General features: G+C 36.3%; 1 protein-coding gene across 7 annotated transcripts in view; it reads left to right on the forward strand.

Annotated features, from left to right (window-relative positions):
• LOC120637891 (E3 ubiquitin-protein ligase UBR5) overlaps positions 1–27,539 on the forward strand; it is a 45,205-nt gene that overhangs the window by 2,194 nt on the left and 15,472 nt on the right. For 3 of the 7 annotated variants that reach the window (XM_039909941.1, XM_039909947.1, XM_039909942.1), the window contains exons 2-31: positions 344–693; positions 3,384–3,541; positions 4,066–4,289; positions 4,783–4,958; positions 6,193–6,383; positions 6,815–6,959; positions 7,470–7,605; positions 9,464–9,624; positions 10,502–10,644; positions 11,146–11,311; positions 11,847–12,229; positions 12,312–12,485; positions 13,581–13,769; positions 14,615–14,726; positions 15,070–15,177; positions 15,839–15,992; positions 16,881–17,024; positions 17,519–17,744; positions 18,436–18,501; positions 18,591–18,763; positions 18,990–19,180; positions 19,641–19,792; positions 20,123–20,289; positions 20,703–20,948; positions 21,414–21,638; positions 22,416–22,612; positions 22,953–23,157; positions 25,339–25,517; positions 25,698–25,881; positions 26,989–27,143. In XM_039909941.1, coding sequence (XP_039765875.1) covers positions 344–693; positions 3,384–3,541; positions 4,066–4,289; positions 4,783–4,958; positions 6,193–6,383; positions 6,815–6,959; positions 7,470–7,605; positions 9,464–9,624; positions 10,502–10,644; positions 11,146–11,311; positions 11,847–12,229; positions 12,312–12,485; positions 13,581–13,769; positions 14,615–14,726; positions 15,070–15,177; positions 15,839–15,992; positions 16,881–17,024; positions 17,519–17,744; positions 18,436–18,501; positions 18,591–18,763; positions 18,990–19,180; positions 19,641–19,792; positions 20,123–20,289; positions 20,703–20,948; positions 21,414–21,638; positions 22,416–22,612; positions 22,953–23,157; positions 25,339–25,517; positions 25,698–25,881; positions 26,989–27,143 — 5,480 coding nt within the window. The remainder of the gene's footprint in view (positions 1–343; positions 694–3,383; positions 3,542–4,065; positions 4,290–4,782; positions 4,959–6,192; positions 6,384–6,814; positions 6,960–7,469; positions 7,606–9,463; positions 9,625–10,501; positions 10,645–11,145; positions 11,312–11,846; positions 12,230–12,311; positions 12,486–13,580; positions 13,770–14,614; positions 14,727–15,069; positions 15,178–15,838; positions 15,993–16,880; positions 17,025–17,518; positions 17,745–18,435; positions 18,502–18,590; positions 18,764–18,989; positions 19,181–19,640; positions 19,793–20,122; positions 20,290–20,702; positions 20,949–21,413; positions 21,639–22,415; positions 22,613–22,952; positions 23,158–25,338; positions 25,518–25,697; positions 25,882–26,988; positions 27,144–27,539) is intronic. The other 4 variants (XM_039909945.1, XM_039909948.1, XM_039909943.1 and 1 more) reach the window with 3 other exon arrangements.

A 27,539-nucleotide genomic window follows, 5' to 3' on the forward strand; every position in this document is an offset into this window, starting at 1 on the left:
GTAAGCTTTTTCTTTTAGTTGCTCTTTTTTTAAGGGTCATAGCGTTATTTTATATACCATATAATCTTCCTCAATGGGATAAAAGAATTTTTAAATAAGCCAAGTACTCCCAAGAGATTATATGGCTTAAAGAAAAAAAACAAACTTTAGCTTTATTATATAGATAAACAGAAAAAGCGCTGACAAGATTTAGAAAAGTTGAGGGAAAAAACAAGTTTTTTTTAAATTGTCTCACCATACACAGTAGCAGAGTTATGCCAATATGTTTGTGTTCTGCAATTGGTATCGTGCAAACCTATTTATATGGCTGTCTTATTAATTATTTTCTTCTGTGTTGTTGTAGACTTCGAGAAGTAGCAGAACGTTGGAATAGATATGGTACTGGAGCGGCACCATCAGCTCTTAGTTCCTTGCGGGGTGTACGGGCAGTCGCTGCAGGGCCAGCCCATATTGCTTGCCTACTTGAAGATGGCACCATATGTCGGGCAGCATTTTCCATCATTCCTGACAGATTGGACTTGAGTAAAGCTGATGCGAGTAAAAATGGAGGAAATGGCGGTGGTGGAAGTGGTGGTGGTGGAACGAGTGGAGGCAAGCAAGGAGGAAGTGGTGGTGGGTGTGGATCAAGGCAACAGCCTCGCACTAGAGCAAGAATTATGAGGAATTCAATTCGTGCTGCACCTAGCTCGCAAGGTACCTAGTATTTCCTCACTTTTATATCCTAAGGCTTAATAAAGGTTATAATCTATATAATCTATTCTTTGCAGAGCATGGTAAAGCCCAATTTTCATGACTTACATCTGATAGTAAAACTATTAAAGACCTCCAACCTGAATTGGAGCAATTCAGATGTTCTAGGCTCATAGGACACCTTTGTCTAACAGTGGGACAGTTATAGACTGAGTATGAATTATTCATGACAATTATCAAGAAAAATTAAATCTAAAATATGGATTTTGTATTGTTTATTAGTGTATTGTTAATTAAATTTACATTGCTGGTTATATGCAGCTTTTCTAGTGGGCTGTCCCTCTGTTAGCCCTGTTGTAGCACTTCTAAATATTTTTAATATAGTAATAAATAATAGCCTTTCACAGTATATTTTAAAAGAAATTTTAACTAATTTATCATTAAAACCTATGATATTATGGCTGATATATTGCTGGTATATTGCTGGCTGGGTCTCTAGTTGGCATACACTACTATTGTAGATTATGATATAAAGGGGGTGACACTTTTAGCTATTTATTGCAATAAATCAAACTTTAACATAAGTCCTAAGAGGAAGTAGAAAAATGCCATTATCATATTTTTGCATTCTTCGTATGGATTTAAGATTATTAAAAAAACCGAAAACTTGCGGGCTATCATGTAACATCTAGCCGCCAACGTCCTACGCTCCCAATATTTTCAATATTTTTCAATATTTTTCTTGTCATTCAAGTCCACTGTTACTAAATGTCCCAGATACCTAAACTCCGCTGATCTATTAAGAGTTGAGGGATAAAGTCTACCTTATACAGATAGACTACATTTATCGACCACAAGCTGATCCCGCGGTTTCACCTGTGTTAACTTACGGTTTTTACGATTTTATCTATACTAATATTATGAAGGTTAGAATTTTTGTTTGTTTGCGATCGATAAACTTTGAAACTACTAGACCGATTTTAATATTTTTTTCCAGAAGAAAGCTACTTTATTCTGAAAAAACATAGGCTATATTTATTGTCTGTATTAATAAGATTTCAGCCTTAAAGATAAACGCTCGCGATTTGTTTTTTTTCCACGTACGCTGTCTAAATGGCCAGTCATAAAGGAATACTACATTCTACAAAAATACTGGCCTATTTCTAAATCTTTTATATAAGCCACAATTTAAAAAAATCTGTAAAAAAAAGATAATTTTGCAATATATTTAAAATAATTTAATCTTTGTAAAACAAAACATTAGTCTTTATAAAAAAAAGTAGATATAAACAATCGACTTACTAGAAACGGACATAAATCGGTGATATCAGCATATCGACTTATACGATACGACTTCGGCTGAGTATATACTTTAATAACATGATACCGAAGGTAATATTAGATTTACCTTTACAGCAGTTTAAAGATTGTACAAAAACACATAGTACATACATAAAATACATAGAAGTTACTATATTATTGATAAATTTCTTAGTGACAAGGTTGCTTGAAAGCAAGCCGCTCCGCTTTTATCTCTCACAAGACACAACAATGATTGTTTTATTGTTAAATGATGTTGGAAAAGAGCAACTGCTGAGTTTCTTGCCGGCTTTTTCTCGGTAGAATCTGCCTTCCGAACCCATGGTACAGTCACTACATACAGTCATACTTGTTGTTTTAAAAGTGCTTTTTAAATGAATTTTGAATAAATATTGCAATATTCTTGCACAGTTCTTGAAAACTATAATTTAAAACTTTAATATTTACAGTATATCATTCCGATAAATTCAAAGATATCAAAGGAAATAAAAAATACAAACCGAATCGCTCGGCCGTGTATTTTATAAAGAAATTCCATAATCAAAAGTAAACTTAACTCTTTTTTGCTAATACAATATATCCTTGCGGGCCGGCGGGTTTTCTAGGATGTAGATACACCTAACACCTTGCTGCTTAAATCCTGTCCTAAAGCATGATGATAAAGCAGCATGTTAAAGTTGTGTCTTCTGGTTTTCTTTGCAAGTACATCAGACTGAAATATAAAAAAAAAAAATACTGCTTATTTTACTTTTGGATATAATAGCTTTTTAATGATAAATTATATAACCGTTCAGTATGTTCAAAATTGTATAATACAAACAATATAAATCATCATCATCATATCAACTCATTACCGACCCACTTTTAGGGCACGGGTATCCCTCCCACAATGAGATGGGTTTAGGCTGTAGTCCACCATGCTGGCCACGTCTTACCCGCTAGGCTATCACTGCTTCATAATATTACCATATTAATTATTTTATTAGTTGATTTCGGATCTTAACAAATGCGGGGGAACGGTCTTTCTTTAATTTTATTGTACATAACTATAATTTATCTTCAATAGTTTTCTCAGCGTACGCCAAATGATGAAGTTTATAGACAACTTTTTGCTACTTTAGATTAAATGATTGCGATTTTCTTTAAATTATAATATTTGAAAAAAATTATAGCTTTTGTTACTTCATGATAGTTAACTATCAAGAACTTTCTATTCCAAATTATCTGTCCAGTAGTTTCGGAGCCTATTGAATAAAAGCAAACAAAAAATAGTATAGTAAGCAAGCAAAGTATAGATGTGGATTTTAATATTTTCTATTTTCGGTGGATCATACTTGGTTATTATGTCCGTTGTACAATTTCATTTTTTACAGGATCTACGAGTCGAGCTACTGGTGTGATCATCGGGGCAACGGGTTCTAGTCGTGTGGTTTCTACGGTTCCAGCTCCTTTTGTCCCTGAAGATCTAGTGACGCAGGCCCAAGTGGTCCTACAGGGCAAAAGCAGAAGCCTTATAATACGAGAGTTGCAGGTAATATTAGTTTTTATGTTATAGGCAAGGTTTAAAGGTTGAAATTTCAGAAATATCATCTAGTTAGTAGAATATAAATTAATATAACAGCGAATATACGAAATGGTCAAACGGAATTGAATAATTATTAAACTTCTTATAGATGAAGCGTTGTTTGTTTCGTAGGTTTCAAAATTGTTCGAGGTTAGAGCTTTTGAATCCCTAGCCGCAATATTCTATGTTTTAACCATTCACCTTTTTTACAATATAAGCACTCGGTGTCTAATTATTATCTCGCGGCTAAGTTTGTTGTGAGCTCTTCTTAGACCTGGGACCGTTTGGAACCCTCGTGGCTTTAGCTTTAAGTTGGCTAACGTAGTTATCTCTATTACCTCACAATACTGTAAACATATATGTATGAACCCTTCATAAGTGTCTGAGATAGGCATAAATAAATAAAGAATTTTTGAATTTGAATTTTGAATTTATTTTAGTGGATATTTTCATTGAGTTACAGTGTAATCTTGGTATCCGTTCTTTCTTAGCGTACAAACCTGGACGTGAATCAGGCCGTTAACAATCTGCTGTCTCGTGACGACGAAGAGGGTGAGGAGCCGGAGGGCGGTGAAGGCGGTGACGGCTATGTTCCGGAGGACCTCATCTCTCTTCTTGACGGAGGTTTTCACGCCACTCAACAGGACCAGTCTGTGATCATTGACGCCGACGCCATGTTTTCGGAGGACATCTTCGGGTACGCGGCTGTCAGAAGGTATCCTGCCAAGCTACGCTCCTCAGCCTCGTCTCTCCTACCACTATAGTTAAATGTAGCCCTCAACCCAATCTAGCACGCAACACGCTTACGCAGTTTCCGTTTCCGTTCTGTGTTTGGGTGTTTTTTTTTTTTTTTGGTTTTTCATGTCTTAATTTTTCTGTTGTTGTGTCATTGATCCACTACATGATACACCAGCGTCAACAGCATTGTGTATTGACAGCTGATAGTTGAATAAACATAAAAATGGAATTCCTATATTATTTACTATCTTATAAATAAATATACTACGACATTTACATTTTACGTGTATTTTAGTAATCCTTTTTCCTTTATCAGTACAAAATATGTGTAAGTACATTTTCTTACATATTACATTATGATAACGTAACATTCTGTAATATCACGGTTCAGTCTTATCAAAATAAAAATCATGTAGTGGACAATGTCACATTTTTTTTAAACTTGAGGGTAGTAACGAATTCATGTATAGTCGCAGTGGAGGCGGCAGTGGCAGTGGAGGCGGACGTGCCGGTGCTAGCCGAGAGAGCAGCAGCTCTACGCAGGAGAGGCCATCGGAGTTCAGTCGTTGGCGCGAGCGCCAGTACTTCGGCCCGCGACGGTGGCTCGAGTCTGCACTACGTGACACCTCCTGGGATAAGGAAGGAGGTAAAAATTTGATTGCCCTTTCCTGAAGCCTTTTCTTCATAGAAGACCAATGCCCGTTTTCACAAACTAGGTATACATATACCATTCACCCAATTTCACTAGGCAACTCAGATACTTTTGTATGGTTCTTTTTTGTTTGTATATTTGAAAGCTTTATTGCACACACACATTATATACAAATTAAACACATATACAGAAGAAACTTAGAATAGAAAACAGAGCGTGCAAAGGCGGTCTTATCACTAAAGCGCTCTCTTCTTGCCTAAAGTTGTGGTATTTAGTTTGGATTATATAGAAAGAAAGAAAGAATCACCGAAATCACTAAGCATCCGATTAAGGCTAAGATCTAAGGATTGAGATTATTTTTGAAAACGGGCATAAAAAGTGCTATCGATTTGATTCAGCAAGAAGATGAAATATTCAAGTTTTTGGTATACTGATGATAATATGAAGAAATCATCATAAATCGATTGGCGTAGTTTGCAGCGACCCTGCTTTCTGAGTCCAAGGCCGTGGGTTCGATTTCCACTACTAATGTTTTTCAGTGTCTGGGTGTTTATGTATATTAAGTATTGATGTATATTATTCATAAAAATATTCATCAGTCATCTTAGTACCCATAACACAAGCTACGCTTACTTTGGGGCTAGATGGCGATGTGTGTATTGTCGTGGTATATTTATTATTATTATCTTCTTTTCAACAACCTTACATGTAACACCATATTTTTTAATACTGCCAGTATAAATATAGCATAAATAAATGAAATAAATAACAATGCATGTAGGGACTGTGTTGGGGTCATACATGAAGCTTTATATTCTATACTACGAGGATCCCTTTTTTGGTTCGAAACTATTAAGTTGTGGGATGTAATGTGGTTTAACCATTATAATTATTAAAACAGTTATGCTTGAAATCATGAACATGAGGCCAGTACTCTGATTTTAGCATATGCCCTTATTTGTTTCATTATTACACCCCTGTAGTGAATACTGTATATATTCACTACAGGGGTGTAGGCCGAAGTCTACCTTGCTAGGAAAGTGCGGATTGGTAGACTTTGGGCACCTATTAAAACATCATTCAGATGCAGTTATATTATATAACATTATTATAACTCCGAAAAGTTAAGAAGAGACAGGAAGACCCCAAAAGATAGGAAGCAGTCTTTCCCAATAGGCTATAAAAATTATATCGCACTTATGATATAAATCCTTTTGTATTATTGTAGTAGAAAACAAGAAAAAGGATTCCGGAATGACAGCCTCGCCACTCTGGGTGTCAGAAGAGCTCGAGTATTGGGACAGCAGCATTCGGTTCACGCATATCGCGGCTACCTACAGCGAACTGATCGCTATATCAAATCACGGTCAACTGCACCAATGGCGCTGGGCTGATGCACATCCGTACCAGCGTAGTGATGTAAGTGCTTACAACACATTCATTAAACCCATTTATTAACCACCTATCTGTTGTATCAACTTTTTTCGCAAAAATGGAAATTACGACAAAAACTTAAGCATTTTTTTAAAACAGAAAGTGTATGAAACACATGACAAAAATAGATATTTATTTGTATTAACTCATCTGATAAGCTTGTGGCGCGATTTCACTTAGTGGAGTGAAACAAAGACACGTAGGAGTAGACCAATTTAGTTTATGCGGCTATAATGTCAGAAAATTCACACACATGTTTTAATATTTTTCATTAGCTCCTTTCCACCCGCGTCTTTATCTTCCTACTACTGCTTTCCTGAGCAACGAACGTTGTTTTAGCATTAACAAAGGTCCACACAACATCACACACGTATGTTTGAAATATAAGTGAGATTGTATTAATTTTTCGTCAACAGGCTTCCGGCGTCATTTATCATCCTCGTGGCAATTGGCTAGGTATTGCATCTGGTGAACGAATCATCAATATTAGCGCTGCGGGAATACGCGTCTCTATTCTTACTGACGCTGGTCGTATTTGTACGTTTTTGGATGAATCAATCGGTAAGTTTCTAGGAGTAACCTTGATCAGACTCAATTTTATTAATACATTTTATAAATTTTTAACGAATAATTGCAGTGGAGATCTGCTAAATTCAGAATTATGCTAATTGCATGTGGTAATCAAAGGAAGAAAAAAATTCCACGTTCGTTACTGGTTACGAAAGTTCAGTTACGAACATGGATGGAACCAACCACATACTAGCCAAGTGCGGATTTGATAGACTTAACTTGCCTGGGAAAACTTTATTGAGAACTCTTAGGCATGCGGGTTTCCTTCGCGATGTTTTCCTTCACCTTTATAAAAAGTGACATTTGAATAGCTAAAAAAAAAGAAGTGCGAGCCGGGGATCAAACTCCTGCCCCCCGAAAGGGAACCTAAGCTGATCATATTTTAATAACCGGTAAAGCCCACCAACAACCCCCTTTTGAGCAGCGTGGTGGGTTTAATGCTCTTGGACATTAAAAGACTGTGGATGCTGATCAGATGATCATGATGGATATAATTTTTAGCCCATGCCCCTGGAGCTGTACGTTTGGAGCATCCTCTGCAGGCATTTACTGAGTTTGGTTCTGAGAAGGCGATATCTCTGCATGTTTGCTCACTTTACACCGTCGCGAAACTGGATTCTGGCTCTCTTTACTGGTGGTAAGTTATATTTTTAGATAATCACAACCGTTGTTGCTATTATTACCAATTCTATAAACAAAAAGTTTTTTTTTAAAATATATTGTATTAACTATAAAATTTAGTATTTTGTGGTATTTTCGACATAGTTCCTATACCTCATGTTGCAGCTTCAACTAGTCTGCTGTATTACACTTCAGCAATTTGCAGCAGATTTAACATGTTTGTAAGAGTGGGCTCAATATGTAGATGTTAAATAGACAATGCCCAAGGTCCGTACAGGAAAAGAGTTGATATTGTCAGCTCATTATTTGACGGCCGATTGGCGCAGTGGGCAGCGATCCTGCTTTCTGAGTCCAAGGGCCGTGGGTTCGATTCCCACAACTGGACAATATGTGTGTGATGAACATGAATGTTTTTCAGTGTCTGGGTGTTTATCTATATATTATAAGTATTTATGTATATTATTCATAAAAAATATTCGTACAGTATATAGTACCCATAACACAAGCTTACTTTGGTACTAGATGGCGATGTATTGTCGTATAGTCGTAAAAAAGTAATAGGCCCGTTTTGACATTTGTCATCGCGACGTAACTAGTTACGAACCATAAGACTCGGGACTCTATACTCACGATAAATCAATTCAAGTTTGTATCAGTACTTGATTGATATTATTATGTATTGTAAAGTGTTCGTTCGTTCAAAGTATTCCTTTAACTTCACAACCAATACTCGTGACTGGCTATTGATTATACATCCACTTTTCAACATGTTGAAACAGAGTTAGTACTATATAACAACGAACACAAAAATCGAGTCAAATCACTATGTTTAAATTAATGTCCAAAATAACGTAATAGTAAACAATATATATCAAACTTAAACGAGCGCACAGTCAAGTTTACAAGATGAGGAACGAAAAACTGCGCAGTGCGCGCGGGGACGCTTCAGTCATGTGCCGTTTGGTCAGATACATCAACTCACACTCTTTAATTAGAACCCATTTTGAGAACCAAGCTCATTCTTTGCAGTAAAGATTACTACACCAAAATTTATTTTCGATATTCAGTAAAAAAATGGTTACAGCTCTAGTATAAAAAAAAAAAGACTGAGAACGTAACTGTTTTCGGAACGTTTCGCAACAATTATAAATTGCATGCTACTGCTACTATAAAGTAAGCGCAAAAAGAATACTCGCGATATATTCTTTCATATTATTTTATAAAACTATGTATGGTAGTATGTAGGTATGTATTTTTTAAAACACCGTATGTAATTAATTTTTATTTTATTGTTTCTTTCAGTTTCGTTCCAAGTTACATTCTATGGTCTTGCACAAATGTCAAAACGGGCCTATTACATTTTTACGACTATAGTATATTTATTTATTATTTTATTTATTTATTATATGTAGCTCATGTAAATTTTTATTTAATATTATATATATTTTATACCGTCTATGTAAATAGGATAAACTTAAACTGTTGGTTGGACTATAATAATGCAGCTAGGTATAAAAATGTGGTCAGTTACTATGCAGATATAGCAATAATTAGTAAGCAGTCTAAAATTGAATGAATTATATCATCTTGATTTTCTTTCATTTCGATTATTACAGTATTCTTAAATTTGTGTTATTACTTTTCCAAATTCAATAATTGTTGTAGTTTTATTTACTCTAAAAAAGTTCTCGTCAAAAAACAGTTGTGACCATTAAATTTAAACGATCATTTTTAGACATCCATACACTTTTTATTTAAAAAAAATCTCTAGATGGTATGGTGGTCTCTAAACCCGTGTTTCTCAATAACCTTGTATATACAAAAAAGTACCATAAGTATTTTTGGTGTTTTAATATTGTATTTTCTTTGATAAGGGGTGTATTACCGCTCGGACAAAGGGCTCGGCTTTGGGAGAAACATAGAGCTCGTTCTCGCAAGCAGCAGCGTGGACATTCCTCTAACACCCCTCAGGATTTGCAAGCTGGGCAGAGTGTTACTATGAAAAACGCACCCATGTACCAGCCAGGAGCTATTGGTATGCTACATTTAAAGTTGACTACTTGTATTATTCATAAAAGTGTGTGCGTTTAAGCGCGATTGAAGTAAAACTATTATTATTATTTATTGATGAAAGGGTAAAATGTTCCTAGGACTCCGCCATTTCATTTCATATTCACTATTTTATTAAAAAGTCATTAATATCACTTTCAGATTTTATAAATATTTCAATTTGTTAAAAAGAATAATTGAAAGTAGAAAATTGAAGGTTAGATCACCACATGTCCATATAACCTTATCATTGAATATTATAGAATATCTCAATCGTCAGAAAATTTATTAATAATTTATTTATTACAAAAGTAATTAAAAAATAGGTATATTTAGAGATTTAAAAAAAACTGAAATTTAAGATAATTTTATTAAAACTGTTGAATTTTTATTCACTTCGCTATTCACAATTGATCTGTTTGAAAATACTGGAAATAAATAATCCTAATTGATTTTTGCCACTAGTTGGTGTATAAGTCAAGAAGCGTGGAGTATATGACATATACTTACGACCAATCCAAATTATCATTTTTAAATAGCGGAAACTACACAGACGTCTGACGTAAGCGCCCCTCAAGAAGTTTTACTTCAATAATGTGTGTAGTTTGTTCGCTGAAATAGTTTGTAGTATGTTGTGTTTTGAAAACTTTTTTTCAATATTGAAACAACGGAAAATCGAAATAATAGCTATAGGCATCGGAAACCTCCGAAATACTGTGCGTGCTTTAAAGTATGCGACGCCCGCCTCCCAGTAAGCGCAGGCAGACGAACGAACTGCAGGTTGTACGTCACTTCGTTTGTTGTGTATCGATACCTCATAACGGTGTCGTAAAGTTAGTTAAGCAAACTCTTCTATTCTCCAGGGTTCAACATGTCAACCGGAGTGCCAAAGGTGGGCATACTGCAGAACGCTGCATGGAATCTGTCAGACACTTGCCGTTTTAAACTTCTGCCGCCACCGCAGCCCGACCGCTCTATTTCTGACAAGGACAAGAGAGATCTACAGGTAATGGCTATGTGTATTGTTATGATAGCTAAAGAGTAAATTTTGCTTCTGAATTAATTGCTTTGAAATTTCAGTGTTCCACCACTAAACCCAACACGACTGTGGTATTTTGAACTCCCTCCGAAAGACCCATGTCCAGACCGTAGGACAAACCATCCTTGTTAAGCTACAATTTATAATTATAGTCATAATAATCATCATATTAACCCATTACCGGCCCACAGGGCACAGGTCTCCTCCCACAATGAGAAGCAATTAAATTGCAGTACAATCTATATAAGGGTAAACACAAGCCGGTATTAGCCAGCAACGACACTCGCGCAATAGTATGCTAAATTTGCCAACCTGGCTAACTGCCTAGTGTGACAAACATAAAAATTTTGAATAGCACATTAACGAAAACTATTATTTGGGTTATTACTAGAGTCCCGCATTGATAAATATTAAACGATACTTAAAATCTGTTTGTTGCTTGTGACTAAATAAAATAAATTGTTACAGAATCAGTCTCCGCTAACCGTGTCATCAGTGAAAGCTTCTTCATCAAACAGCAGCAATAGTAAGGATGCAGGAAAAGACAGTAATAAAGACATGGCTGACCGCTTAGACATGCCGCCGCCTCCCAGCCCGGCTTCCTCGACATGCAGTGATACCAGCACATCACACAGTAAGATTGTCTTTTTAGCTTTTTTGTGGAGACAATAATTAATATTAAAGATACTAAAATAATAGGAATTCCCTCTCTGTTGCGGAAACAATTCTAAAACCTCAATTCTTTAGCATTTTGCTGTAATAATATAATGTGGTATTGATGTGTTTGTATACTTTTTATAGTCTATATTCATCTATCATGTAAATACTTACTAGGGCAATTTTGCAATTCATAAATTATGAATTTCCTCTGGTCTGGTAGTGGGCTTAGGTAGTGGTTAGGTAGCATTCTATTGACAAGAATATTGAGAAATTTAGCATTATCCAGAACGATACTGTGTGGAAATCGTTTACTGTTTTACTCTAACAGTTCAGCCCGCTAGCAACTTGGACTGCATTATCATTTACCATCAGGTGAGAAGGCATTCAAGGCCTAACTTGGGGGTAGTAAAAAACGTGCAAAATTATTTGTGAATTCATTGTAGGTTGTCAATTATTTTATTACGTGACTTATTATATAATGGTTTTAATATATAATGGTAAAATTGTAGAACGAGCTAAACGAGTAACTGTACGCGGCGAAGAAGGATCTTCAAATGATGGCTCGAAACGCGACGAAGAGGAGTGGCCACTGAAAGAAGTTGTTTTCCTTGAAGATGTTAAAAGTGTACCACTGGGTAGGGTGTTAAAAGTTGATGGGGCTTACGCAGCAGTACGATTCCCGTCAGTTGGAAAGGACGGCAAAGAGATCGTACCGTCTACTCCCGAGGACTGGACGGCTTTACTACAAGATTGTAGATTAGTTCGGAAGGATGATTTGGTGGCAGTGAAGTGGGGTGCCGGAGGATCGGCTGGTCCTCGTGGACCAGATTGCTTGCAGAGGACCCCTAGGAAGATTTCCTTGCCACCGGACTTAACTGTTATAACAATTGCGGTTAGTACATTAGTGATTATTAGTGTTCACAAAGTTTATTTTTGTTTTACAACAGCTTCTAATTCTAACATTTTCTTTGAAGGTGGATAATCGCGGCGTACACGCCGTGGTGCGTCGTCCAGGCGGCGCATTGGCGTACGCAGTATATGCGGTTGGGACCACACGCGCCCTCACCGACAGCACTTTCCCAACGGACAATAGCGCTTTATTGGGCTATTCTAATGGACAGGCTATACAGCTTACGACTGCGGCTGAGGTGAGTTTATTCATATTTTCTAATTATTTAACCAGGTCTGCACGAATTTTGAATGTGGGTTTTATTTATATATTTATTCTACATCTCGTTTGTACGGCGGGTCTTCTTACACTAACTAGATAGAACTACATATTTTATGGATAACTGTGTAACAAATGAATGAAAGATGACATGAAGCATTATAAAAGACATTATATTAATATAGTATTTTAATGGTATGTTCAACCTTCTCATGTGCTACTGTACTGGCCCAAGATTGGAGGACAATGTATATAGGTAGGGTTCACAAAAATTAAATTATTAAATCAGAGCTCTGATTCTCTAAAATTGTAACTCTTTTTTGCATTTGATTTTATGCGTCTATATTTTCTGGTTCTTTTACCTTTATCCTAATAATGGTAATACTATGTAGGGTTTCACATTGCACCTTGGAACGGATCCCTTTATATACATGTCTTATTCTAACTCTTATTTACAATTATTCGTCCTTGTAATAATTGTACAATATCAAACTTGTTAAATATGGATAAATGCCTACAGGGAAGTGAGCCGGTCGACTTTGGTTACGATTTTTATCAGCTTTCAGTGTTAATGAACGGAATCCAATTGATTAAGCTGCTCCGCTGACCACTTGACATGGAGGAAAAATGAATAAAAATATATGTATATATATATATAGGTCCAAGTTTTTAGGGAAATAATGTTAAGGATTTAGTGCTGAACCTTATTCTTTTTTAGTGATAATATGATAGATTATTGATTGCAGAAATGTTGATGTTTGCAAAAGAGTAGTTTCTTAACTGGATCGGTTTTTCTCAGTAGAATCTGCCATCCGAACTGGTGGTAGAGTTATACCAAACAGATAGACGGAAAGTTACCAAAATTTATAAAGTAGGTGTGGGTAGGATTTCTAAGTGAAATTTTTGTTTTTTTTTTCTTTCAATATTTGTTTTTATCAATTTTGTTTAGTTTGTGAGACGAAATTTGCAGCTTGGAACGGATCCCTTCATGTACATGTCTTACTCTCACTCTTACTTACAATTATTCGTTAATAATACAAATTCAAACGTGTTAAATATGGATAAACGCCAACAGGGAAGTGAGCCGGTCGTGATGATGCTAGACGGCAACGGTGCTATATACCCAGTGGCCCGCGACTGCGTGGGTGCAGTACGTGAACCACCACCTCTGAACCTTCCGCCCGCGAGAGCGCTGTCTGCCCACGCGCTGCCATTGCAACCTCACCATCAGCACCATCCGCATCATCCTGCCTTGAAGTCCCAGGTAAGAAAACACCATCAACCAGGTCACAGGGTCTCATCTCTTGTGGAAAGCCATCTCGTTGATCAACGTGTTGCCCAAATGTGAGTCTATTTAGTGAAGTACTTGTGATTTAGTAAGAATGTACGGAATTGGCAGCTTAATGTGCCCTTAGAGGCTCGTAAGAAAAATTGAGGCCACATTTGAACCTCTCATCAATTCAGTTATATTTATGTTTCAATTTATATTATCTTTATCCTTTAATTGTGTGCAATAAAGAATTTATCTCTGTCTATCAGTTATCGAAATTTCTTTTCCAGCATGGGGACTTGCTAACATCGGTTTATTTGACAGCCCCTGATGTCTTAAAAATAAAACTGAAGCAAAATTTGAACAATAATAAAATAATACCGTTCGAAGTAACCGCTAGTAAGGAGGCAGGTCATTTGATTGCGCAAACCGCTCCGCTCGGTTTCTAGGTTGGAGTACAGCCTAGATTTTGGGCATTTTCATTAGTCAGCTTTTTGTTCACCTTTATAAACCTATCTTAATTTGCACCCAGAACCGTAAGGCCGTGGTAAACCAGTTTAAACAGCAATCTGGATTTTGGACACTTCTATTATTCGTTATAGTGGTTCGACGGAACTGGAACAAGCCGCAATAATTTGTGGAGGCGGGCGGGGCGGTTTTTTCTCCCAGAATATTCGTCGAGACATATCCGATGCTTAATAACCTATTAATGTCAATCCTATGTATAAAGCGCGTCTCAGGTGGTGTAAGTTACGATCTTTCTTAATAACATTTTATCGGAGTAGGTTTTAATCCCTCTGTGAAAAAACTTATATTACTATTTTTTTTTTTATTAACAGGTGGCACTAATCATTTTGGTCCCCGAACCTCAGCTAATGATGCCGCGCGTTCTACGTTGCGACCTGGATGGCGTCCGGCAACTTTTACATCAGCTGGAATCGGATACTAACAGTAAGTCAATCGAATCTAATCTAATATGTATTATATTTTATTACAAGGTAGAAAGCTATTGTAGAATCTGCATTGAAGCTCTATTTTTATAAGCGCTATTTTTTTATACAAATACATAGTAAGGGGTCCGTTTGTTTACTTTCCTTATACAATGTGTAACTGACAAATGACAGTAACGAAAGACAATACATAATGTACTTCTAAACCCTGTGAAGTATTATTTCAGTTTTCATTTACACATTGTATATCCTTGGATGGGGAAAGTCATCCTTATATCATGTGATTGATATTAATGATTATTTTGTCTAATTTAGACACTCACCTATAAAATTTATTTTTACAGAACAACAAATTTTAGCGATTTTACAAGAGCGTTGCGACGGCAATAGGAATATATTGCATGCTTGCGTGCATATGTGCGCGCCAACGTCCAACAAGGAACCTGATATTGGTAAGTTAACTGCTAACAACAATTATTTACAAGTATTTACGTACAAGTATTTATTTAATATCATCATAATTACATCAGCTTTTTTTATGAATTACCTACTGCTGGGTATAGATAGGTGTCCTCTCTGCTTAGGCACAAGCTGGCGGGCTTAGGACGACTACCGACACTTTGGCTACGTTTTTTATCAGCTTTCAGTTTAATGACCGGAATCCAATTGATTAAGCTGCTCCGCTGACCACTTGACGTAAAGGAAAAAATAAATACCAATAGGTCCATGTTTATAGGGAAATAAAGTTAAGGATTTAGTGCTGAACCCGAATTCTCTTTTAGAGATAATATGATAGATTATTGATTGCAAAAATGTTGATGTTTGCAAAAGAGTAATTACTCAGTTTCTTAACTGGTTTTTCTCGGTAGAATCTGCCATCTGAACTGGTGGTAGAGTTATGCCAAACAGATAGACGTAAAGCTACCAAAATTTATAAAGTAAGTGCAGGTAGGATTTCTAAGTAAAAAATTTTGTTTTTTTTTTTTTTCAATATTTGTTTTTTTCAACTTTGTTTAGTTTGTGAGACGAAATTTGCATAACAATGTTTTTCTACGTGATAATGTTTCAAAGCATACTATGATTTATAGTACAAGGATTCCGTTTGTTCTTAAGCCGTCGAGAATGCATCTATGCCCAATGCACCAAGCGGCGGTACCAGTGGCGGCGGTGCCAGCGCGGAAGAAGCGATGCCTGCACTAACCTGGCCACCGGAGACTTTCGAAGCTTCTGGAGACGAGGACAGCTTAATGGGACTCACTAATAACGGGTATGACATAATAACAAAGTAAATAGCAAACTAGCGGACAGACTTCTTCCTTCCCAGATAAACAGTCCCACATTTAATATAATATTTTAATCAAATTTGCTTACATACCTACAGCAACGCCACCAATTGTGTTTTCAAACCATTCAGGATCCCATTGAAATATACAAATAAAATTCCAAATCGATCCAGCCCTTTAACATAACTTTGGTGACCACTCTACGTACGGGAGAATTAGGATACTAAAAACTAATATTATATTGGTTTCTTTTTGAAACGAATCATTTATTTACAGTTGCCATGATTTTAAGTGTTAAGTAGGAGTATTTAACGCAGGATTCTTGAACCGTCTTGAGCGCCCCTAGTCCAGTCGATCCACTAAAAATTCTCGCTGCTCGTAATGTTACGTTAGGATTTTTCTTTATTAAAAATGTTATTTAATATATAGTATTTTAATATCATACCCGCGCTGTGCTGAAAAATGGACACGGCCATAAGCCACATTTTTGCAATACACAAGAAGTGTCCACTTGTTTAGATATTTTTTAAGGTAATCCACCATATGCTTCGGCGCGATCTAAATTAACCAGACTGAAATAAGTGTCAAGTGGCGGCAAAGATACAGTTTTTAGGAATTCAATAATAAAGGTGCAATTTGTGTATGGAACATACGTGAACGTCACGGAGAGCCAACTTTAGCCCGGCCAAGTATTGTTGTACGAACTATCTAGCAAAAAAAACTGTATCAAATTCTGCCAAGTTGTGTACCTCGTAATAGACATACAAACACATAACTTTTTACCCTAAACGAATATACAGTGTCCGCACCGTCGCGTCGTGGGTAAAATGAAGATTATTGTGAGAACATGACTATTTCGTTGTTTATCTTAGAAAAATAACCAGCAGTGGCACCAATGGAGGTAGTGCAGTGAGTGCTGACCCGGCCGAGCGGCGAGGCAACGCTTTGTCTGCTCTACGCGCTTTGTGTGAAAGTACAGCTCTGCAACCGTACCTCATGCAGCTACTTACCGCCAAGTAAGTGAAATACCCCATTTAAATAAATCTTAAACATTTTAAACTTATATTTTCGTGGTAAATATATTTAAGAAATGTTGATAACCACACACAATTTGTCGATATTTCGACCCAGTTTAATGTCAGGTCCAACGAGGGGTCCCGTCGTTGGACCTGACAACTGGGTCGAAATATCGACAAATCCAAAAATATTATGGTGGTATATGTACCCGTTGAACTATATTTAAATTAATCTTGTTTAGATACTCAACTACTACTACTACTACTTATCCATATTTTTAATTAAACTACCACTTATATGGTCTTATAAATAAACGTGCTATAACGTCAGAATAGTTTGCAGTTTTATGTTAAACTTCAGCGACTAAAAAGAGGCCCATAAGATATAATTTAGTGCCTAGTGCCTAATAAACAAATGCGCGTGATCGACGATAATTTCCTAACTTCAGGCTTTCTGTCCTTCCCTAGTTTGAGTATTTTTTTTAACTCTACAGGGATGGCATGGGCCAGACACCTCTAATGGCCGCGGTGGCGGAACGCGCGTATCGTGCGGCGCTCGTTATACTAGACTCGATTCGGGCGTGTCCAGAAGCGGATGAAGCTCAACGTTCTGCAGCCATCTTTCCCCCCAACGCTCACCACGATCACTCGCCCTTGCTGGTTTTATGTTGCAATGACACTTGCAGCTTCACATGGACCGGACAAGATCATATTAATCAGGTAATTATGAAAAATATTCTTAACAAGCTGTTGCCCAAGTTCTTGAAATGTCTGCGTTTATTACGGTATTTTTAACTAATTCAAAAATCAAGCCGATTGAATGTTTGGTTAGGGCGTTAAGTAAAGACAAGCAAACCAACACAATTTCGATACACGTTCCTCACGTAACACGACTTTGAGAAAATCGAATAATGTTAGCTTTACTTATTTTCCCTTTTAAGGTTGGAGAACTTTGTTCCCTGTACAAAGTTCTCCAACCTTAAAAGGGAAAATAAATAGTTATTCTATTCAGATAATTATTCCGCATTATATATTCATAGCCCCGTGGTCTGGAACCGCATGTCTAAGGTTGGATTGTTATTGCTGATTTCTACAAACTGCCAAAATATCTCTCTAAACTCAACTTGTAGCAACTATATTTTGTATAGATTTAATTCTTTGCAAACTTCGTAGATGCAAGGATGGGGGCATTATATTTTGTTTTAGACATATCTTATAAAAGCTGCCAGCAATATTTATAACTATTCAAAATTTCAAAATAAAATATGCAGGTCATGAAATAAGACTTGATTTTCTGACTTGTGATAAGAAAATTTTGTATGGAACCCTAAAAAGATCATTTTGCTGTTATTTCAGAGTGACTAGATTATTTGTTTGTTGACAAAATTGTTAATAAAAACTTTATTTACAGGACATATTCGAGTGCAAGACTTGTGGTCTTACTGGGTCACTGTGTTGCTGCACGGAATGTGCAAAGGTATAATTTAGATTCTTTTAATTTAAAAAAAAATTGCTATGCATTTATGATATAGAATTTGTATAGCATCTGAATTTCTTTTTCTATAGGTGTGCCATAAAGGACACGATTGCAAGTTAAAACGCACTTCACCAACGGCATATTGTGATTGCTGGGAGAAATGCCGCTGCAAAGCATTAGTTGGAGGCAACTGGTCTGCACGTTGTGACCTACTTGGGCGTCTTGCAAGAGACACTCAGCTTGCTACTCACTTTAACTCAAGGTATCTAACAGTTAATTTTTATTTGAACTTTCTGTCTGTAAAAGTGACTCACTTTGACGGTAAACTTGCGTATCGACGAAAGTTTTACTGTGGACGTGTGAAAACTAATATATGCAAAAGATAACTACAAGCTGATTTTTATAACATTACAAATCAAATTTTCTACTAAATTGTAGTGAAAATATGTTCACTCTGTCTGTAAAATAAATTAACTGATATTGTTTAGGGGTGAATCCATCCTCCTGTTCCTGGTTCAAACTGTGGGGAGGCAGGCTGTGGAACAGAGACAATTCCGCGCAAGCAGTAGCCGTGGCCGAGGAGCTCGTAAACAGCCAGGATCTGACGCAGAGGTCGATGTGCCCGATCATGATTTGGAGCCACCGCGTTTTGCTCGACGTGCTCTCCTGCATTTATTAGGTAAGTTTTCGAATAAGCATTTGAAGTTGCAGCATTGACCATTTTGGGCAAAAAAGTAGTTAAATCTTGTTATTGTCATTTTGATAAAGTTTAAAATGTACAAACTGATGCCTCACTCATACACATTTAAAATAAATGGTATTTGCTATGCTAATGGTGTATGGTGTATGGTGTATATAGGGCGTTCTACATTTGCGAGCGCTGAAAAATTTTAACCAGTCGCGTTCACAGGTTATGCACAAGTTACTACAACATTTTACTCAGGCTTGGTACATTATCTACAAACTATGAGTTATTTTTCACTACAACCATGAACATACATAATTCAATTTCTGACAAAGGTTATCCTTTGTTAATGGCCTGATAAAACAAAAGTTCAACTTCAACCAATCTAATTTTTATTTTTCGTAATAGGTGTTACACAGCCCTTATTCAAGCCCTTATTTTTTTTATTTCTCAGCTGACTGGCCTGCAGTAGAAGCTGCAATTATGTGTGGTTCAAATGGACAAACTGAGAATGAAACTCCAATTGCCAGTCCGGCGCCTAACCAGTCCGGGACTACACTATTGGACAAATTCACGCATGCTCTTATCGTCAAATGCACCAATGAGGTAAGTTCATCAACAATACTCAATATTTCTGCTGCAGAGATGTTTAATTTTTTTTTAACCTGTGATCATCTAGATTATGTTAAATAAATGAATGCAAGCCATCCATAGTAATTATAAACTTATACTCGAGAAGCAAGACGTTCTTTTTTATCAATCACAACTAAAAAAAACACGCAACCCTACACATATATATATATACCTGTTTGCATACAACATTACACACATGCAACAGTAACAGTGTTAATAGGCTAATAATAATGATGATGATCAATTCATGTTTCTTGTGTAGAAAAACTGTAACTAGTTTAAACATATAAATAACTATTTCAGATGCTAGACACCCTGCTAAATACACTGATAAAAGAGCAACAGAATGATTCAGTGCCAGGACGCGCCGAACGTGCTCGGGAAGTTACTCGTCGATTTGTGCGCTCGGTTGCTAGAATATTCGTTATATTTAGTGTTGAAATGGCTCCCGGTGCTGCTAAGAAAAAAGGGTAAAGTACAACCATATCTTTAACTCTCTTGAACAAGTTCCTTATTTAATTTATAACGACGACACATACCCAATGCATACAGTTTACATATCGAAAATTTAACTTTGTATTTATGAACTATTCATAAATGTATTCATTTTGTGCCAATTGAAATTTTATTTATCATTCTTAAATATTAAAGCTGTAAAAGTTATGTTGAAATTGATAACACACACATTTTTCATTTTAAAATATAATATTAAGAAATGATTCTCTAAAACAAGTTTAAAATATTGATATTATTATGAGAAATAAATTTTACTCAACATTTAAAAATTCATGTGTGGAGATGGTTTAATAAAAACCAGATAGTTTGGTTTAACGCGCAAATTAGTAGATAGTAGCAGATATAACAAAGATATATTTTTCACCAGGCCATTATCAATTACTGCATCACTGGTTCGTTGTCGACGCGTATTCGCCGCACTCGTAGCCTTAGCTGTGGAAGAATTAGTGGAGGCAGCAGATGCCTTATTAGCACCAGTGCGTTTGGGTGTGGTTCGTCCCACTGCACCCTTCCCGCTTGCCACTACTTATGTGGACCTAGTCAACGGCAGTGAAGACTTGTTTGGAGTGGAACCTTTATCTACCGGCCATTCACGTTTGCCGCATTCTCGAAGGTTAGTTTTGATTATGATAAATTTTTTTTCAACATAAAATAATATCTTTCGCCAGTTATAAAATTTTAATTTTAATTACAAGTACTACATAGTACTATTAAAATAAACTTAAAAAATTAGGTATACTAAAATGGGTTTCTTTATTAAAGCTACTAAGTTGTAGAAGTAGGTATTTTGAAGACGTTTCCGAATTCTAATTCCTATGTAAACTAGTGGACATTCATCGGCTACATGATATTATATGATTGATATTTAATGATTGCAGTTTAATTGCATATATTCAAAGCTCGAGTCGCTTGTGTAAAATTGATTTACTCAATGACTCAATAATAATCGCGAGATATGTTGAAAATTTCACTATTGCCATATGTACGTCAATATGCTCTTACTGCTGCTGAAATTACTAATAATAAGGAAGTTTATGCTTATTTTTTACATGATAATTAACTTTGAGTTTGGTTACAGAGAATCGAGTGTAGCTGGTCGGGCCGCAGCTAATGGAACATCAATGGGTAGTTCCACACTAGTCCCTGACCGATCGTCAACACCCGTAGCTACTGAATACCCTGATGATGTCGCGGGCGAAGCGCTTGGTGGGGACGACGATGCCTCAGAAACTGACGAGCCCAACATTCCCCCGCCCGTACAGCCGACTGAATCACAGCATCACGATGATCCTATGGGAGACAGGTTCGTAATTATTGACTAGCAATCGTCTACGAAATCCCATGTAACTATGTCAAACCAACTGGTATCAACCCTTACCTTACCACCCTTACCTTACTTATATCGACCCTTATAAGGGTGTAGTCACAAACCACCTTTTGAAATTTCATATAAATTACTGTAGAAACTTTCTATAAAATAACTAAACAAACGCAAATATTGAATGTATGTAATGTTGAATTTACTCTTTACGCTTTTTCACTGTATATGTGAAGATTTATGCATTACGCTTACTCAACTGTCCATAGTTGAATATAACAACGCTGCAATGCAAGTTGACTGTGTAAGGCAACGAACATAGATTCTTTAAGTCACGTTTGTTATCAGTGGGTCGATTAATACCATCTATATTAAGATGACGACTAATCTACGAGACATTCATCGTGATGGTGTAAGTGACGATACAGGCTGAGATTGTAACGGAACTTGTTAGGTTAGTAAGTTAAACATGTATCACCCCTAATTGGAACCCAAAATCTCCTACTTATAAGATCCTAGTGCACAGCAATGCGCCAGCATTTTAGCAAAAGCATCGGCCAATCTGAATGCATTGCAATTGGGTGTTCGTAATAATGATCGAAGACACATTGACGTTCTCTCCGAGGAGTATGGAGGTTAGATTTAAGGCCAAATTCATGCCTCCAAAAGCTGTAACCCAAGCTGTTACCAACATTGCACCAACTCAGTCGACTGTCGCAACTAAGCCGACGCCCATAATTAACATAATGAAGTTAATTGCAGCTATTTGGATGTCAACAGAGGTCAAGAACAACACGTTGTAGTTGAAAATGGTACAGAACGCGCTGAAGGCGGTGAAAGTGAGAGTGAATTAGATTTGCTAGCTGAAGTAGAAACTGAGAGTGACTCAGACGACCAGGATAATGCTGAGTCAGCACAACGTAGCGTGCAAACCGGAGCTACACAAGGCTCTGATGCCGGTAAGGAATAGTGAATTATAGAATAATAGGTCATTGAAACCGATTTTTATGTTGTAGGTCAGATTCGTCATGCTTCACTTTGGCTATGATATTAATTTCAGTTACTTTTTGCCTCTTGGGATTTTCTTGATAATTAGTGATACTCGAAATTAAAAATTATTATAACTTTTGTTGGTTTGTTCTATGATATTTTTAAAGACAAAAACCGATTGCTTTTAGTAAGAACTTAGTATTTTAAATCAGTATAACTATAAAATTGTATAACATTTATTGGAGAGACAGAGTTGCAGGGCATCCGCCCAATAAATTATTGTTGAAATTATCTGGTACACTGCAACAGGCATAGCGTCGCTGCTTCTATACCCAGAAGACGAGAGCGGAGACTCGACTCAACCTGAAGATGAAGACTCTGAAGCCGGGGAGACAGATGAACAAGATGCCGAAGCTGAACCGCCCTTTGCTGATGGTGGGGAAACAGTGGAACGACGTTCGGCACCGCCCGCAAGACCGAACCTTGCACCGCATTCTATGCAGTGGGCTATACGGTATGTCGAATGATACTTACGGTGTTATTGGATAGAAGCAGGCGTTACTTTGCGGAATTACATGATATATTATGAAAATTAAGCTTAATTTGCTATATTCTGCTTGGCTATACTAATACATAATTGTTAAGAATACTTAACAATAATATATATTCAGTGGCGTGCATAGCCCTTGGACCCAGGGTATGCACAAGGTGTTCAACACAAACATAAAGTAAAATTTAGATTTTAGATATGTCGGTTTATTATCAAATTACTTTACGAAAGTTATATCTTTGATTGATTTAATACTATCGTGTATCTACTGCTAATTGAATAAAAGTACAAACCCTGATTTACGTCACAAAATTATGACACACCAATCAGCAGCATTTTCTAAGCACACTGATGATGATAAGATTTTTTTCCAACATATCATGTTTTTAGCGTCTTTATGAAAATTATTAAGATCATCCTTTATCATTCCACACTTTACGTATATTGGACAATAAAACAAAATGAAAGCAAAATAATCGATTGGTGTGTACAAAGCCGCTTAGCCAAGAATAGTTTTCGTAATATTTATTATTAAACATACGTGTTACTTTATCACCTTTTTTTGGGATATTTGTAACATTGGTACACACCTTCCTTTGCGAATGATTTCTAATTTTACGATATAGGGATAGAAATTAAAGTTTTCTCTAAGTACTTTTTCCAGGCACACTGAACCCAAACAAAGGCCGCACGAATATGCTTTCATTTTAAAATGAATGAATAAACTATAAATTAACCATAACACATTAAGCTATCACTCAAACTTTTATAAGTTACTGAATTTATGCACTTGAACCGTTTATTTGTCACCAACGCCATTGAGCATTGTTCGAAGGTAAACAATAATGGCGATTGAATATGCCAATGAAAACATTGCAATCGAAATTAGTCAAAATATGTTTTTAATTTTTTTGTAAGTATAGGTTAGAACGCTATTTTACTTTGATATGTAAACAATAAATAGAAAACATATTTATTGTTAACTTTCTCACTTTCCAATGATTCCTGAAAAACGTAAACTATTCATTCTTCATAATTAAGACAGCGTTTGATTTCATAACTCATTTTTAAAACGAAAAACTAATTTGATAATATTAGTTCCTTAATTTTCTTAAAAGACACTGTAAGGTATTTACACTTGTTAATGATATTTTTATTTCTAAAAAAGAATAATGGCAGTATACAACAATTACAAACCAAGCAAATCATTTAATCATAAAAAAATCAAACACGTAATTGATTATCCACTTCCGTAAGCAGTGCTTATAGACACCCTACACTTAGAGAATTTATGAATGAAACTGTTCACACAAGACCGATGCTAATCTTGTAAGTACAAGCGCACGATTATAACATTACACGACACACACTACTAACTTGCACGCACACATCTAGCAGAACGATTCTTTCTTTGGGCGTGATTATTTTATTTGATATTTCTATGCAACAGTAGATGGCGTCATATGTCGAGTGATTTATAATAATTGATTTACCCTGCAATCGATAACATGAGATTTAAATAATAATATAGGTATTTTTACGTGTTTTAAAAGGTAAATGTTTAGCATTTACGGTTAGATATTAAAATACGAAGTAGAAGATTTTATTTTGTATGCTATACGCCTCGCGCGCGCTGGTTGCGCTGTCGCCTGTCTAGCGACAATTGACCTAGAAGTTTGGCCGCTCATTACTAGATGGTGCTTTCATATATTTTTTACTTAGTGTTTTTTTAATTACAAAACTTTAATGGTCCTATCTGAAGGCTCTTTAAGACCCTGAGGGTAGGGTATGCACTGCTTATTTGCATATATGCAATGCACGCCACTGTGTATATTATTATATTAATTGTAAAGTCAACATCTCCTAAGGATGCTCCGGTTTCGAAGCGAAACGTGCGTAGAGGGTACATTGCCGAAAATCTGTTTGGTGTGGAGTATAAAGATTGAAGAAATTATAAGTAAACCATACAGATTCTCCTGCTTATCGCGGAGTATAGCAAATTAAGCTTCATTTTCATAACTTACGTTGTTTATACTTTTCATTCTGAGAGGATAACACTCCTTTCAGAATGAGTTTCTCTGTGCCTTCTAGTGAGCCTATAATGGGTTGATATTGATGATGATGATTGTTTTACATTTGTCGTAGGTCTCGTGAAACATCCCGTGGCACAAGCAGCGGTACTGGTGGGGTCAGGCTAACAGGCGGATCGTCACTAGTATTTATTGACCCTGCTTCATTGCGCCGTTCGACCACAGCGGCCGCAGCTGGCGCGCACGATCCCAACTCTACTTCCACTACCGCGTCTTTCCTTGCCAGGGCTTTTGGTATGAAATTTAATTTAATGCGTATATTCATTGTTAATATTAGCTTAAAAAATATGACTCACTTTTGTCTAACCCAGCTAGACATTGTAACCTTCTCAATCCAATAATTTTTTTTTCATCAATCAATATTCAAATTAGTAACGATTATAGCTCAGTTTTTAATTTTTATCTTTTTTCAAGGTATTGTTATACGCCAAATCGCCGATCTATTGTGGGAATACGAACGAGTGACTATTCCTTTGCCACGCATGTTGCCTCTTGCATATCGAGAAGCATTACGACTTCAGTGCTACCTTGAGAGGCAGCTTAAACAGACGTGGGACTGGCTCGTCACTGTCATGGACGCTACTGAGGCACAACTGCGGTACGTGATTTAGATGATCTAGAAGAACTGTTTGGTTTTGTTTAATAATCCAGCTTGAAGGCTCAAAAGTATATGTTATGGCCCACTTTTCTAATGCATGCATTGCAATCAAAATGCTCCATGCATTGCAAGCTGAATGTAGTGAAGCATAGAATGTAACTTGGAACGAAACTGAAAGAAACAAAAAAATAAAAATCAATTACATACAGTGTTTTAAAAAATACGTAAATTTTTTTGGGACGTTAAATAATATGAAACAATATATCGCGAGTATTCTTTTTGCGCTTACTTCATAGTAGCATGCAATTTATAATTGTTGCGAAACGTTCCGAAAACAGTTACGTTCTCAGTCTTTTTTTTTTTTATACTAGAGCTGTAACCATTTTTTTTACTGAATATCGAAATTAAATATTGTGTAGTTATCTTTACTGCAAAGAATAAGCTTGGTTCTCAAAATGGGTTCTAAATAATGAGTCTGAGTTGATGTGTCTGACCAAGCGGCACATGACTGAAGCGTCCCCGCGCGCACTGCGCAGTTTTTCGTTCCTCATCTTGTAAAGTTGACTGTGCGCCCGTTTACTATTACGTTAACTATGGCTTTTCTATTTTGGACATTAATTTAAACATAGTGATTTGACTCGATTTTTGTGTTTGTTGTTATATAGTACTAACTCTGTTTCAACATGTTGAAAAGTCGACGTATAATCAACAGCCAGTCACGCGTATTGGTTGTGGAGTTAAAGGAATACTTTGAACGAACGAACACTTTACAATACATAATAATATCAATCAAGTACTGATACAAACTTGAATTGATTTATCGTGAGTATCGAGTACAGAGTCTTATGGTTCCATAACTAGTTACGTCGCGATGACAAATGTCAAAACGGGCCTATTATATTTTTACGACTATAGGACAAAATATCTGCGGTGATCTGCAGGGGAGAAAACAACCTTAAAATGTTTACTTGTACATTCTGTTAAATCATAACCTGACTAGTTACCAGCCTTTCAAAGTGTGCGCGGGGACAATTTCTATAGGTCAATTGTACTATTAATATGATAAGTATGTTTATTTTCAATTAATTGAAGTATATTTTGTTGCAGATTTGGCGCTTCATTGACTTCTAACAACGCAAGTACTTCCAGCGGGGAAACGCGTTCTTCAGCACCTGCTGCTAGACGCACTACTTCGTTAACGTCGCCAGTTACTAGAATTATTGGTTTTTCGGAAGGACCTCGAGCCAGGGACCGAGAACAAGGTATTTATAGCTATATGTTAGATTTTTTCAGCTTACTTTGTAGAATTACCTTAGTTCTGTTTGTTTTCATTTCTTATGCGTTTATAATCTGCATAATATGAATCATTCCGCTTTCTATAAAGATGATTACAATTTATGGTCCATTTCACTTCTCCCCTTAGTTGTACCAAATCTAAGTTTATATTAATAAATACATTTTTTTGTGACAGTTTGGAATTATTCCTGGATATATTTAAATGCTCCGTGTAGTGACGCCGGATGTGGTACCATGAACTACGGAAATATAACTGAGAACGGGCAGCAGTTTACTCTGGGCTCCTACTACAATTTGGTCAACAAGCCGTCAGATTAGAGTGGTGTTTTTTGGTCAAAACCTCCCGCTGGGATACGATTTTA

The sequence above is a fragment of the Pararge aegeria genome, chromosome 4, assembly GCF_905163445.1.
Source record: "Pararge aegeria chromosome 4, ilParAegt1.1, whole genome shotgun sequence".
Taxonomy (NCBI): domain Eukaryota; kingdom Metazoa; phylum Arthropoda; class Insecta; order Lepidoptera; family Nymphalidae; genus Pararge; species Pararge aegeria.